We start from the raw sequence: 14,812 nt of genomic DNA, 5'->3' as shown, positions 1-14,812 counted from the left end.
GGCAGGTTCGAGAGGGACAGCCGAGACGGACCCGGCTGGGGAGCAGTGTCTATGAACTACACGTGGTGACGGTGGCGGCTGGTGAGGGCTGGGGTGTCAGACGTTTCAAATGCACATTTATAGGATAACATCGAGCTAGCTTACATGTGATATGCATCGATGCTTGATATGCATCGATGCTGGCGGTCTGTGACGGTCGAGACTCTATCATGTGTCTCCTGCCACTTCTGTCCGAAATGAGAGCCGATTCTAAACAGAGCAGCCATGATGCATTGACAATTCCCACACCACACTCACCCGACATCCCTTGAACCTGGGCATACCACACACGCCAACCCTTAGCGCTCCTCTGTTGCCGCCCCTCGCCAATGGCCAGTCAGCCGCGCCTGTCTTGCGCCACTCTCCCCGTGATGTCCCGGCGCCCACCTTGGCGGCGCGGCCGGCGTTGGTGCGCGGCTGGAACATGGTGCGCCGCGGCGCCGAGCCGTAGCCGGAGGAGCGCACCTTCCGGGCCGGGGCCGCCGGCCGGGGCGGCGGCGCCGGCGCCGGCCGAGGACGCAGCACGGAGCCGACCGGCAGCGGCGACCTGAGGGTGCGCCTCACGTCAGCGGTGAGGGATTGACCCGCGGCCCAGCGAGGAGAAGAGACGCGGGAAGGATGGGTTAGAGCAGTAGAATCTCAGTGGATATGCGTGATCCATCACGCGATTCACTATGTCGGGACCATTGCAGAAATAATATAACCAGGGCTCAACTGGTAACGCTCTTCTTTGTTTGGCTGCTCCCTTATACATGATATGCACTGGAGGTTGTAAAGGCACGAGTCTTTATTTGAGGCCCCGGAAGAACGGCCACCAATCGACAGCTGTCAAACGTTGTACAGTGGCAAGGCGGACATCAGCTCGGGCATAAAACGAGCCATCTGCACCCATGACATTCCATTTTCTTATCACTACAAGCGGCCAAGCCGCCCGTCGCTGCCTTCAACCCCCACTTGCTGGTCCTCGCGAGACAGCCCCCAACAGAGACGGCGGTCTCGACCACGGCAGCACACCTGCAGACGATGGAGAGCTCGCTGAGCTGATCGTCCACCACGTCCGCGAGCACCTCCAGCGAGAAGGCGGCCACGCGACCCTGCAGGGCCGACCGGCCGCAGACGACGGCAGCGCCGCCCGGCGTCAGCGACAGCGAACTACCGCCCCACGGCTCCGGCCCTGCGGCCGCGGGACGGCGGCTGATGGTCACAACCGCGAGCGTGCACACACCGGCCACCAGTCCCACAGTGGCACCAGGGCAGCACGAGGACACCACACACGCGAGATGTCACGAGGATGTCACGTGACCGGCCATTTTTTAAAGAGAACACGACGTGCATCACCTCGATCCCTTTATGGAGCGCCAGCGACTGCGTTGGGCATATTAACGTTCAGGGATCATGGCGCAACTGGGATTCGAACCCGGGCTCAGCGCGCGGGGGTCCGACGCACCAACCAACCGGCCATTACGCCTTCTGACCGGAACCCGACGAGCCGGCCGATCGCGCCGCCTTCGCTCACGGCAAACCCATTCACTCGTATCGAATCCCGCGCCGCGTTTGACAGCCGGCCACACGCGTTGGAGTCTCCCGCGCCATCTGTGCGCCGCTCGGCCCATGCCGGGACGCCGCGCCTGGCCGCCCGGCCGGCGGCCGCTCGCGAAGCTCACCGGTGCCGGGCGCCGAGTAGACGGGCAGCCAGGTGCGCGGGCTGATGACGCGCAGGCCGTCGGTGGTGGCCGCCAGCAGCAGCGAGCGCGGGCCGAACAGGGCGGCGCTGGGCCGCCGCAGCGCCAGCAGCGCCAGCAGCGCGCACTCAGGCCGCGGACTGGCACTGCGGCCTGGCGGCGGCGGCCAGACAGCGTCAGGCGGCGGAGAGGCGGCGTCACGAAGCTCGGACGGCGTCAGGCGGAGTGAGGGGCGGCATCACGGAGCCCGGACAGCGTCAGGTGGGGGACAGTCGGCGTCACGGAGCCCGGGCAGCGTCAGGTGGGGGACAGTCGGCGTCACGGAGCCCGGACAGCGTCAGGTGGCGGAGAGGCGACGTCACAGAGCCCGGGCAGCGTCAGGTGGCGGAGAGGCGACGTCACAGAGCCCGGACAGCGTCAGGCGGGGGGACAGTCGGCGTCACGGAGCCCGGACAAGCGTCAGGTGGCGGAGAGGCGACGTCACAGAGCCCGGGCAGCGTCAGGTGGGGGACAGTCGACGTCACGGAGCCCGGGTAGCGTCAGGCGGGGGACAGTCGGCGTCCACGGAGCCCGGAAGGCGTCAGGTGGGGGGACAAGTCGGCGTCACGGAGCCGGGCAGCGTCAGGCGGGGGACAGTCGGCGTCACGGAGCCCGGGCAGCGTCAGGCGGGGGGACAGTCGGCGTCACGGAGCCCGGGCAGCGTCAGGCGGGGGGACAGTCGGCGTCACGGAGCCCGGGCAGGCTGTCAGGTGGCGGAGAGGCGACGTCACGGAGCGACTCAGCAGGTTATTACAATGACGGGCAACACATACTATGCTATGAAGTGATACGAAGTGACGGCAACCCGTAGCTAGCAGATAGTTAAGATGAGTGATAGAAGACATCTAGAGCCAGCGGGCGGCGACACTGGGCCCGATTCGAGGGTCAGTTCACAGCCAGGGTGATCACCGAGGCCCATGGCGATGGGGGCTCCTGCCACGCACCGGCGGGCGCTCTGACGCCAACGCTATTCACCCCGACACATTCAGCACAGCCAGCTACAAAACCCTGCACCGTCTGGGAGCCATGCCAGACGACCAGCGACGGAGTACAGGTCGGCGGCCCGCAGCCGCGCCCCGCAGCCGACCGACCTTCTGGGGCGGGCCTCTCCAGCTCGGCGGCGGCCACCTCCGTCCAACGGCCGGCCACCTCGCCCATCACGGCCACCTGGGAGCCGCGGCCGGCCGCCAGCAGCCCGGTTACCCGGTCAAAGGCCAGGTCACCGGCAGGGCGCGGGGTGACCGCGTGAGAGGTGTAGAGCAGGGTCGGCCCAGCCGTCTCCCACACCTGGCCGACAGGGAGGTCGGAGTCAGACACGACGCTCTTAAGTCCCTCTCAGGAACGTCCAGAGACCAAAAGGTTGGCTGATGTAGGAGCTGTGAATTGAACCAACACACTTAAACGTTCTAGTGCGAAAACAAGACACGAGCCCGTTTTGTGAAGACGCAGTGTTGTGGAAACAATGCATGTGCGCATGATCCTATGATACATTTTTATTTAAACTGGTCCGAAAAAGCATAGGGATGATGAATGAACTAGCCAAAGAAGAAACTGGGACCGTAAGTATGGGGTTTTGTGGTTCCCACAATATGGTGGAAAAGGTTGTCTTACCTTGACCTCGCCCGATTCGCTGCCGGCCGCACAAATGGTGCCCTCGAGGCGGACGCAGGTCAACGTGCTGTCGTGACCTCGCAGGGTCATCAGGTGCTTCACGCGGTCCGTATCCAGCAGCCAAACATGTTGGCCCACGCCGAGCGAGAGAACAGCAGCAGCGTCGGCAAGCTGAGGTTCGCCACCAGACGATAGATGGCAGCACGCCACCGTCGAGAAGTCCTCTCCGAGCATCACGGGCGCTCTGGTTGGCTCTTTCGAAAGATCAAACAACCAAACTTCAACACTTTGAACACGAAATCCAACACGTTTGACATTCATTAAAACTTATCGAAGAGCTTGCAATATAACTCAATCGGAACAAACAGCAGGATGGCACACAAGGCCTCCAGGAATTCCAAATAAGCTGCAGCATGTTGGTGTAATGCTACGCAGCACGACATGCCCCGTGAAAAATATGCAGTACTTGCCTCGTAGGTCCCACAGAAGTATGTTGCGGGCGCACGTGACGAGGAGGTGCCCCGAGCCATCCTGGAGCGCCATACACTCCACGCGGGGATGTGGCAGCGTCCGGCTCTCCACCGACTGAGAAAGTATTGAGTATGAAAATGGGACAATGGTCACCGAAGGATACAAGGCATTGAGTAAACATTTTGAATCCTTAAGTACTTATCATTTAGTTATAATGACGCACAAACCTCATGCATCATACAGCATTGAGACCATTTCAATTAACAGGTCACCCCTTGTCAAAGCACAAACAGGTGTGCACCACCTTTTCATGTACATGGCGTGGGCGACCGTCACCATGACCTCCATGGCAGCGTTAAAATCGTGCGTCATCACGGCGCTTACATGGGATCCCGACCAGCCTCGCCCGCATTGATCGCTGTCCTCTCTATCACCATTTACCCCGCCCCCTCCCCCAAGTACTCTCTCGCCACTTTTCTGCAGGTGTGGCCGCCCTTGACGCCAACCCGTCGGCACCACCGTACCTGTGCAACCAGCGTCGTCCCCTTGTCCAGTCGCCACACCAGCAGGGTCGCCGCGGCCGTCTTGGCCACCACGTAGCGGCCGTTGCTGTGCACGTGGCGCACGTGCTCGTCCGGCAGGCCAGGCAGCGGCAACGGACGAGGGACGAACAGCAGCGGCTTCGGTCAGCGCCGGCCCGGACGAGCCCTCGGCGGGCGGCGCTGGCCAGCGACGCGCGAGTCCTCGTCGGCAGAGGGCGCATCGGCCGGGCCCTTCGTCGGAACGAGCGGCAGCTGCCGACGACGCCTCCGGTAGGGTGCGCTGGGGCACGCGCTGCGCCCCGTTTATCGGGCGAAAGGCGGCCCGCGGCCGGACTGGGCACCCGCGGCATCCCCGCCAGGGCGGCGGCGGGAGTACGCAAAACTCACTGGCGTCCAGACTACCGACGCCGCGCTGATGAACACAGGACAGCGCAGATCAGCACAGGGTTTCGAGGCTTCTACCGCGTCGTCCGCTGATCTATGGCAGGCGACCCAAGGCGGGGATCACAGCTCAGTGCCACCACCATCAGCCCCTGCAATCGCTAGCGATGTGCAGGTAGTCCTCTTCACTCGACCTGAGTCTAAAATCTGCGATAACTTATCACTATTGTTCCCGTACTGAAGCAGTCTCACCCGACTCACGAGTCGAAGCGGGGGCTCGCCTCAACTGTCGCGGCGTGCAGCCTCACGCCCATTCGTCACCCGCAGAACCGCCGGTTCTCTACAATCAATCACCTCGTGTCTCGGACCTCTCGCCTCCGATCCGCTCGCGGTCCTCAGCACCACAGTCAGCCCGCACCACGGCCCTTCAGCGAGCCGCCGCCGCGCCCGCGCGCGTCCGGTTAACTGCTCGCCTCTCCGTCACCGCCTGGCGGCCTCCTCCGGCCGCAGGATCAGCTGAATGCCGCGGTATACGTCGCGTAGCTGCGCCACGCGCGGCCACGTGTGGCGGAAGAGCGGCACGAGGCGCGGCGGGTGGCGCAGCACGATCGCCAGGTACGCCACCACGCGGTGCATGGTCAAGGCTTCGGCGATCACCACGTCGCTGAGCCGACCGCGTCGGATGAAGAGCGAGGAGCGCCGGCCGCTGGCGAACGTCGTGGTCAGCTGCACGCCCAGCGACGACTCGACCAGCAGCGTCTCCCGCTTCACCTGCGAAGGCCGGAGCGCTCGGGTCACGAAGAGGGCGCAAAACAATGTGGGTCAGGGACGGCGCGGTGAAATGAGGCTGTCACGAAAATCCGGGGATAATTTTAATAACTCCGTGAAATAGCCTACTACCATTGCACTATGGCACGAGCATAAACAAGTGGCGAAATAGCGCGGCAGTGATATCAGCAGCACGATAGCAAGTTTGCGACTGAAGGTGAGCATTTACACTGGAAACACGTAAGTGATGTCATGTCGAATCACTTGGATGAAAATATTCAATAGCATCCGCTACAGCCTTTGGAGCGGCTAAACTAGGAACCGCCCGATGCAATAAACGATGTATATTTAGCACCTAACAAAAAAGGTGAAAACCAATTACGACATCAACCTTACAACATCAAAGAAACGCAATCCGCGCACAACGCACACATCCTCCAAATAAAATCGGTGAGGCAGCATCATGCCATTTTTATTGGGCACTTCCAGCATCCGTATTTGCACAGCTTCGAAACAACATGCGACTAAATCAACCCAAGCTTGGATGGAATATCCGTATTTGCACAGTTTCAAAACAACATGCGACTAAATCAACACAAGCTTGGATGGAATCGATTGAACTATCATTCATCAGCGGCACTGACAACACAACTCCCACGCGTATATGTGCAGCACACGCTTCTGCCTCCTTCCTGTCCCGCGGGGGCCTCGCATCCGTCCGGTGGCGGCAGTAAGAGCAAATTCAATTGGAGTAATCCTGACCGATACGACAGCAAACCATTTCTCCGATTGCATTGCGCAATATGAGCTGTCATAGCGGCCATATTGGCCGTGTCATCGAGCTGAACGGATGAGAGAGCTGCGAGTTCCGGCGGCGGCAATCTGTACCTAAAGTGGTGCTCCGCGGGGTGGTCAAGTGACATATGGGTTCAATAGTCCTTGAAGAGGATTGTGAACCCACTAAATCCATCCACTGAGAAGCACGGACACACAAACTTTGGGAATTATGTCTCAGCCAATTCTAGCCGATACAGGGACAGCTTTGAGTAGCGATAATGTAGCGTGCTGCTCCAGTTTACGTGATACATTCGCTGAGACTGTTAAGACACCGAAAACGCCACACGGTTCATATTTCATGACATGCAGAATGCTCCCAACGCACTACCACATGGGGGATTATCCCCCCAAAAAGGCATGCTAAATCGTAGCACGCATCAGAACGAATACAGGAGAACACGTTACCCAGGCGCCAGCAAGACGAGCAATTTGCTCATTGCTAGACTTGCCGGAAAAGCCCCAGCTTTTTAAGTCAATCCTGAGAGCACGTAATCGTTGGTGGGTTCCAGTCATTACCAGAGACGCACAAACGTCCTAACGAGTGGGCTGGCCAAAATCATCTCAAAATTCCTCAAGGAATCACTACGATGCTATCCTGAGGCTGCCCTCCTACGTCACGACAAGGAGGCTTAACGGTCCGCCCGGTTCTCCCCATCCCGTGCCCATTTTCGGCAGGATCAGCCCTCCTTGCGCACCGCTGTAACACCCCGCCGCGTCGCCGAGCGCGGCCGGCCGCCGCCCCTCACCTTCAGGTGGAGCTTGGCCAGCAGTGCCGCCGTCAGGCCGACCAGCAGCGCCACCAGCAGCCGGTCGTCGAGCGTGTGCAGGCCGAGCCAGAAGAGCAGGGCGGCGATCAGCGCCGTCAGGTTGAGCCAGAGCGAGACGCTGAACGGTGCGCCGCTCACCTCGTACTCGGCCAGGCGGCCCGGGACACAGCGGAGCACGCGCACCATCCCCGCCCGCTGCCGGGGCGCGCCGGCGGCGGTCAGATGCGGGGCACGGCCGCCTCACTGCAGCGGAGCACGCGCACCATCCCCGCCCGCTGCCGGGGCGCGCCGGCGGCGGTCAGGTGCGGGGCACGGCCGCCTCACTGCAGCGGAGCACGCGCACCATCCCCGCCCGCTGCCGGGGCGCGCCGGCGGCGGTCAGATGCGGGGCACGGCCGCCTCACTGCAGCGGAGCACGCGCACCATCCCCGTCCCGCTGCCGGGGCGCGCCGGCGGCGGTCAGGTGCGGGGCACGGCCGCCTCACTGCACACGCAGGGCAGCGACAAGAACGCGGACAGCGCACACAAAAAAAAAACAGCTACGGTGCGTTGGTGATCGTGAGGGTGTGCGTCTACAATCAGTTGCCAATTCCTTTCACGCTCTTGTAGTTGGAATGTACATTTCCGGTGTGGTTTGGAAGGGCAAATCTGGTGCCATTGGCAGCATTGTGTCATTACGGTATATTGTCCATGCCCAACCAAATGAATTGGACGGCTAACGTAATCTATGATATTATCCGATGTGTGGAATTTGTTCTTCAAAATAACTAAGCAAACATTCTGACACTGTACAGTGCATATGACTGGAATCTACTTCACTTTGCGATAGGTTTGGAACCGACAATATCGACCTTTTGCACGGCATTGTCCGGGCGAAAATTCACGCATGCAAAGGAAGTGGACAGCCGCTACCGAACATCGCCACCAATGGAGGTAAATGGCAGACGCTGCTGCTGCGCCTAAAATAATTGAGAAGATGAATTCCCCGTCCACCATATGTCCTCTGGGGCGCAAATAACCTGCGTAGTTCATGTGCCCTTAAACCAAAATACATTTCTTATATATATATATATATATATATATATATATATATATATACATGTATAAGAAATGTATTTTGGTCGGGTGCTGCAGCTGAGCCAGCCTCGCAGTGCCGCGATTGTTTTCGCCCGTCCAGCGGCGGGCGCGGCGCCCCGGCCGCCGCGCATGACGACCGTAACCAAGCGGCGTCCCCACCACCGAGACACCCGTCGGCCGGCCGGGTCGCCGGGCCGGTCGCGGGGTCAAGACCGGCTGCAGCAGTGTTACTATACCCCTCACTGGGTCACCCCTTACCTCCGAAATGGTGTAAGATGGAGCTAACGCAAGACCCAAAACCAACGCCAATTTACGTGTGCTGTTCGTTAGCCATCGGTGGGCTCTCGCTGATGGGTGGGCAGTTCCTTTCCCGATATTTCAAGATAATTATACATACTTAAGTCATCCGTACGAACATATGCAGCCAGTCTTCGAGATACTATTCAGTGCATCCGCGTGCTGCAAGTCTACACCAGTGACAGCACCGGAAAACAGATCCATAATGGAAAATTCAAAATTGGTCCACATCTATCTCATTTATTACACCTTTGTCTCATTTATAAGTGTTTGCTGGTTGAATAAAAAAAACACACGCATGCACACAGGCATGGGCCCACACATGTGACATTTCAAGTATGGTGCATTACGGGTGCAATTGCGGATATATAATTGCTGTCCATGGGGGAGACTCGCCGCGATTTATAGGACGAAAATATGCATAAGTCACCCACGCCCCATGCAAACTGTTTGGAACAACTCACTTAAACAAATAAGGATGGGTGGCTGTGTGCAAGATAGTGAGTGACTGTGCGAAATGGGCTTGAAATAAGCAGTGTTATTCTTTTTCCTTACGAACTCGGAATATTTCAGGTGTGCTGAGTGGTATTCACCAAATAGGCTCACCACGGGCTCCTGGTATGTCGCATGGCTCTAAAAGAAAGGAAGCAAATCCTCAGTCTCATAGAGGCTCAATGCGCATCAACTACGCTGCGCTAGACCAAATACACATCGCATTGCAGTGCCTGCACAATTACTACAGCGTGTTGATTCGGGTTGCAATGGGATTAATACACTTCCAAGATATCAAAACCCTCGCACATTGCAAACATTTCCGTATCAGCTCAATGACTAACTTCCACAATGCGGTACTCAACGGCCTACCTGCATATGGCTAATGAATGGAACAGGAATACCGACATGCGTCTGATTCCAAATCAGTAAAATCTATTCTCCTTCTCTCGAACTCCATCACCAACGCACCCTTTCGAGTTAACCATGATACCCACCCCAGAATATTTAGCCACATTATGCGAATCACCTGCGGTAGAGCAGGTTCCCTTTCAGACTATGGACAGCGTAAATGCTAAATGCATCGGTAAAATAGCCTACACACTACTGAACTCGTCATTCCCCTCACTAGACATCGTGATATGTATAATTATTGACACGCTTCTGATTATGAGAAAGCCCCAGGCCAAGGAAGTCTGAAGGCCAACTACGCCGTAAGGTTAAATGACTGGACATCGTGCAGCTTCGACGGTGTGGCCCGGACCGGTCAGGCATGTTCCGATGAGCTTACATCTTTTCTTTCATTGCTAGTACTCCATTCAGTTTTCAACAGTTGGGGAAATTACTTGTGGAATGTTGTGGAATGTGTTTGTGGAATGTGTTTTGTGAAAAGTTGTGGAATGTGTTTTGAAGGCATTTTCATTCCAGCCGTTTGATCAGAGTACCAGTTTTTTTTTTTGCTTAACCCATAAAGCCATAAAACTGTTACATGTTTTACATCAATATCACAGTTCCAACATGGTTTCACCTGGCTGTCTGATCGGCATAAGAAGCATATAACCATCATACTGTGAAACACTGTAGCACATGTCGGAACCAGGCTCAGATCTTGACAACCGACAACCCGACGTCGCAACGCCGATCTTGATCTTGACAACAGACAACCCGACGTCGCAGCGTCGATCTTGATCTTGACAACCGACAACCCGACGTCGCAGCGTCGATCTTGATCTTGACAACCGACAACCCGACGTCGCAGCGTCGATCTTGATCTTGACAACCGACAACCCGACGTCGCAGCGCCGATCTTGATCTTGACAACCGACAACTCGACGTCGCAGCGCCGCGAAGCCGCCACAGTTTCTCGGACGAAGAACGGGCAATCAAACTCAAACAGGCGGCGTCGATGTGTGAAACCGACCAAATGCTCTCTTACGCAAGCTGCTGACCCGCCGGCCGCGGCTGCAGTTCTAGGGATCAATGTTGGATCTAAACAGCCAGAGCAGATAAAGACGTGAAACTGAAACGAGCAGGTGAATCGGAAAGTGTCATCTGCAAGTAACGAGGCGATCTCAGCGCTGCTCGACCCAAAGGTATGCCAGCAGTGTGCCAGTGGGCGGCCTTTCCCGAGCCCAGCCTCGAATTCAACAGGCCACAGCCTAAACCGAGACAGATTGGGGAGAGAAAACGTACATAGGCATACAGGTCACTAGGCCATTCCAAATATTGGGCTTCCTTCATTAAAATTGCTACGTCTTGCCAAGCCTGAAGCCATCCGGTTTTCAAGAAGCGCCATTCATATACGCGTTCGTGAACACCACACATCAGTGCACATCCGCCTGTGTCACAGCCGTGGAACACCTAGACATCTCAATGCAATGGCATGGTCAAATTACGGACGCGACCGCAGGACGAGCAAGTCTTACTTTAACAGTGATGAAAAAGTCCATGTGGGCGGCCCCACCCAGCTTGGTGGACCCGGCAAGCTGTCGCACACGCCATGTGTCATGTCATGTCATTGGGGCTTTACGACGCACTCAGCTGCTGAGGCTATATGGCGTCGCCTGCCTCTCACCCTGGCAGGAAGGGCGGGGACCGCGGGGAATCGAACCCCGTACCTCTGGTTTCCCAGACGCGCAGTGGTTAACGCAGACCCCTTAACCACCACACTACCGGCACCCCTCGCACACGTTATGAGATAATATGTTTGCAACCACTGGCCACGGCTTCGGGAGATTTTCAGCAACGCAAAGCACAATTCTTTGAAGATTGCTTTAGGGGCACGTGAACAGTGCTATAGGTTTTTATTTCCGAGCATTTGCGTACATACTGTGTAATCTGGCATGATTATGTCCTTGAAGCATTACGATATGACCAGAGCCGGGATTTTCCTAAACGGCTGACACCTGAGACGTAAAATTTGGCAGTTGCAAGAAAGCTGGACTAACACAGTCGAGACCGGAACCGGATTTTGACAGCCTGGCGTCGCAGCGATGTGGAGCGCTTTCGACGATACAAGACCCACAAACTGTGACCGAAGACAGAATGAACGATCTCATGGACACAGGTGTCAGTCACATAGGTCACATGCCTGATCACATGGATAGCATGCCCTCAGGTGCAAACCACGCTCCAACCATTCTTTTCGGGGAGCGTTCTTAAAGGGGCTGCTCCACATATGTACGGGTTTTGAACTGAGACAGCCACGTTCATGATCATTCTCTGTCGTTCACAATCATGCCATTTTTACGATTTCAAAGCCACTCATCTTTGGGCTAAGACGCGCGCGAACTTGTGCAGTCCCATTTCGCGCCGCGTATTTGAAAGTCACCCACCCACGTGTGTCCTCACTGAAACGTCACACGAATTCCCCACCTCAATAGCCACACTTGTGTTCAAGATCCAAAACAGCATAGTCAAACCAAATTCGTGTCTGGAGAACGTAAGCACGAATCGCAGCATCGACAGACGGCGCCCTGGTAACAACCAGTATTAGGCTGGTGTTTTTTGTTGTTGTGTGTATCGAGCACAAACCGCGTTTTGAGATATAGCACAAGCATTTGGGTAGTTTTGCTGGCTATGCCGGGCATGAAGATGAGAATCAAAGAACGTAAGAACAGCGCTGTAACCGAACATACAAGTGCAAGTAAAAAACAACATACAATCGCGGACAAATCTACACGAACACCACGAGAAAACGCCAATCACACGCTGTAACCGCTTATAATACAAACACACGCACAGACACCAACGCCATCTTGAGGCGCTTGAAGTACCACAAGTGAGAACACCGTTCGCTACAGCAGCAATTCTGACACCGCCAAGCTGGCAACGACTATGACATCATAAAATGTGTCATGATGTATCCAAATGACAATGTATTGAGGAGCAGTTTAGGTGATACTGAAATTTTGTAATATAGGGCAGATTTTTGCACTTAAAGATATATCAATAGCCACAAGTAATATTTTTTCAATCACATTGGATGGGTGTTTCAATGTCGTCAAATGTGGAGCACTGTCTTCGAACGTTAACATGCGCTCGGGTGGGAATTCAATTCAACCCCGAAGGTTTTTCCGCAATAGTTTCCGAAACAGGCGCGGCGTAACTGTGCCAAATTTTTCATAGATGTAGAACATTAAATAGCGGAGGGCGTGGTATCAGATCGTACAGTACTGGTTGTACGGTTTATACCTTGTGCGGTTGTTGACCTGCGGACAGATCCAAGTAAGGCCATGGATTCAGCAAATGCAATTTCTATGGAACTGTTCAATCTGATGTAGCAACAGTGTTAGATGACGCCACACATCGCTGAGATGGTTTCTCAGGCAATGCGACGATGAAAAGCACAAAGTCCATTGACCAAAGGCCAGGTATGAAGGTCAGGCCTAGGTCAAACCAACTTATTTTATTACTCTAAAGCTTTTGTATGGGGGAGTTTCTGGTCACTCCTTTCAAATTCATGGACAATGGGAACCACATTATGCATCTTCAATACACTTTATAAGGGTCAGGATGGGTTACTGGCCTTAAATGACCTGGGTCAACATTTTATTTTCAGGAACAAACAGCCTGGCATAATCTTTGTAAGCTTATTCAAAAGCAAGCTCTGAGCAGTCTTGCACTGATTTTGGTCATCATGACCTGCAAAAATTCAAACAAGGTCACTTAAGTCATAAAAGTATCAGTAACTTTTTGGTCAGAACAGGCATCTAGGTTCTGGGGCACTTTGAACACCAATTTGGAGTTTGACCTTATTTGACTTGACAGTTATGATTTGGGCACCACACATTTGGACACAACTGAGTTCACATACAGGCCAATACACCCTGCCAACTTAACACCTTTAGCTCTCTTAGTTTCTGAGATCTCAGGGGGTCAAATTCAATGATTCACTCCCCACCCAAGCAAATGTTACTCAACTGGCAGGTGCATGTCATGCATAGCACATATATTTGTCTGCCCAAAGAAGACCTCCAAACTTCATCAAATACTTTAAGTTAGTGACTACCCATAAGTTTTGGTATCTATTTTGGCCACCCCTCAGCCCTTTCCATTCCTGGGTATGTTCTGAACATGCTGAGTGGGCACCCCACTGCTCATACTGTGTTCAGTCTGCACAAAAATCCATTCACTGCAATGAGTTCCACAAAGTAAGATCTGTGTGTGTGTGTCATTGGGGCTTTACAACCCACTTAGCTACTGAGGCTATGTGGAGTCACCTGCCACTTGCCCTGGCAGGAAGGAGGGTACTGCAGGGAATCAAAACCCTGTACCTCTGGTTTCCTGGAAGAACTGTGTAGCCCCTGGTTGAGCTAAGATGCTGTAATAACAAGCATGCTCCTTACAATAAAGGGAGCCAATAGCACCTGGCCTTACAGTTTACACTTTTTTATACATTTCAGCATGACTTACGGCCGCACCGAAGTGTGACACTAATTGAGGGAAACCCTGCTCCCTCCTTTTGACATATACGCATAAGAGCACCACAAGTCAGTAAAAAATGCAACATAAAAATTGTGGCAGAAACCAGAGGCAACCACCATGAACCCCTCTTGAATGGAACGTTGCTTCTGGAATTTTTATATCAGACCTTACAGTTCGCTTCACGAAGTCTGCCTGGCTACAAAAACGCCAATCTAAACCTGACAGACCCACGACGTAGCAATAACAAACATCCATATCTTACCTGATGATTCCGGTTGTTTGTCTTACAAATAAGCAACGTTAAATTTATTGAACTTATTACAAATCCCGCAAAGAAGACCGCGTCCCACGGCATTTTCGTCAGCAGCGCCACAAATGACTTTGGTGCTTCGTCATTGTCAAAAAACCTCATAGTCTTCTTTTAATACTGGACCTCTGCCATTAAATACCCGTAACTAAATATTGTCCGTATCAGTAGGACGTAGATTAAGTTCGGAGAAGCCGCGTCATGTCCCTCCAAACACGCCAGCTAATCATGTTATTGCTCACTACACATTTCAAACGACTGTAGTCTGCAGGAAGACTCTCTAACAAGAAAGGATTTCAGGACCAAAAGAAACGCCAAAACTTATATTGTCATTTTGTCAATGCGGTGCCCGATTTCACAACAGATCGTGGCCGGCCCTAGTCTCACAGATTTAAACAAAATTGGTCTCGACATTTTTTATGCTGCATAGCCGTTCCAGGTAGTTTTTGGAGTGATTAAACGGTCTACAAAAGCTGTTGACAACTCCTTGCTCCAAGCGCATGCAACCAATGGACATGATGTTTTCACCATTTCATGCCGCTTGATCAATAGTCTATCCTGTCTAGAAAGTGGTGA

The 14,812-nt window shown here is 54.4% G+C and overlaps 1 protein-coding gene across 1 annotated transcript; it reads right to left on the bottom strand.

Annotated features, from left to right (window-relative positions):
- Positions 1 to 4,658: 4,658 nt before the first annotated feature.
- LOC119103627 (phosphatidylinositol N-acetylglucosaminyltransferase subunit H-like) lies at positions 4,659 to 14,244 on the bottom strand. The gene is made up of 3 exons (XM_037227233.1): positions 14,192 to 14,244; positions 7,117 to 7,332; positions 4,659 to 5,536 (listed from the first exon to the last, which is right to left on the bottom strand). Exons 2-3 carry the CDS (start codon positions 7,321 to 7,323, stop codon positions 5,246 to 5,248), a joined length of 498 nt encoding a protein of 165 aa, XP_037083128.1. The 5' UTR covers positions 7,324 to 7,332; positions 14,192 to 14,244; the 3' UTR covers positions 4,659 to 5,245.
- Positions 14,245 to 14,812: the final 568 nt, after the last annotated feature.

The sequence above is a fragment of the Pollicipes pollicipes genome, unplaced genomic scaffold (assembly GCF_011947565.3).
Source record: "Pollicipes pollicipes isolate AB1234 unplaced genomic scaffold, Ppol_2.1 Scaffold_2555;HRSCAF=2994_pilon_pilon_pilon, whole genome shotgun sequence".
NCBI classification, from domain to species: Eukaryota; Metazoa; Arthropoda; class Thecostraca; order Pollicipedomorpha; family Pollicipedidae; genus Pollicipes; species Pollicipes pollicipes.
The sequence above is the reverse complement of the archived record's forward strand: the minus strand, read 5'-3'. Positions and strand labels throughout refer to the sequence as shown.

Excerpts from the sequence above, each read along its gene's own strand:
- LOC119103627 (XM_037227233.1), bottom strand. The coding sequence starts at position 7,323 with ATGGTGCGCGTGCTCCGCTGTGTCCCGGGCCGCCTGGCCGAGTACGAG. Across the intron at positions 5,537-7,116 it reads TGGCCAAGCTCCACCTGAAG|GTGAAGCGGGAGACGCTGCT; the intron begins GTGAGGGGCGGC and ends CGGCCTTCGCAG.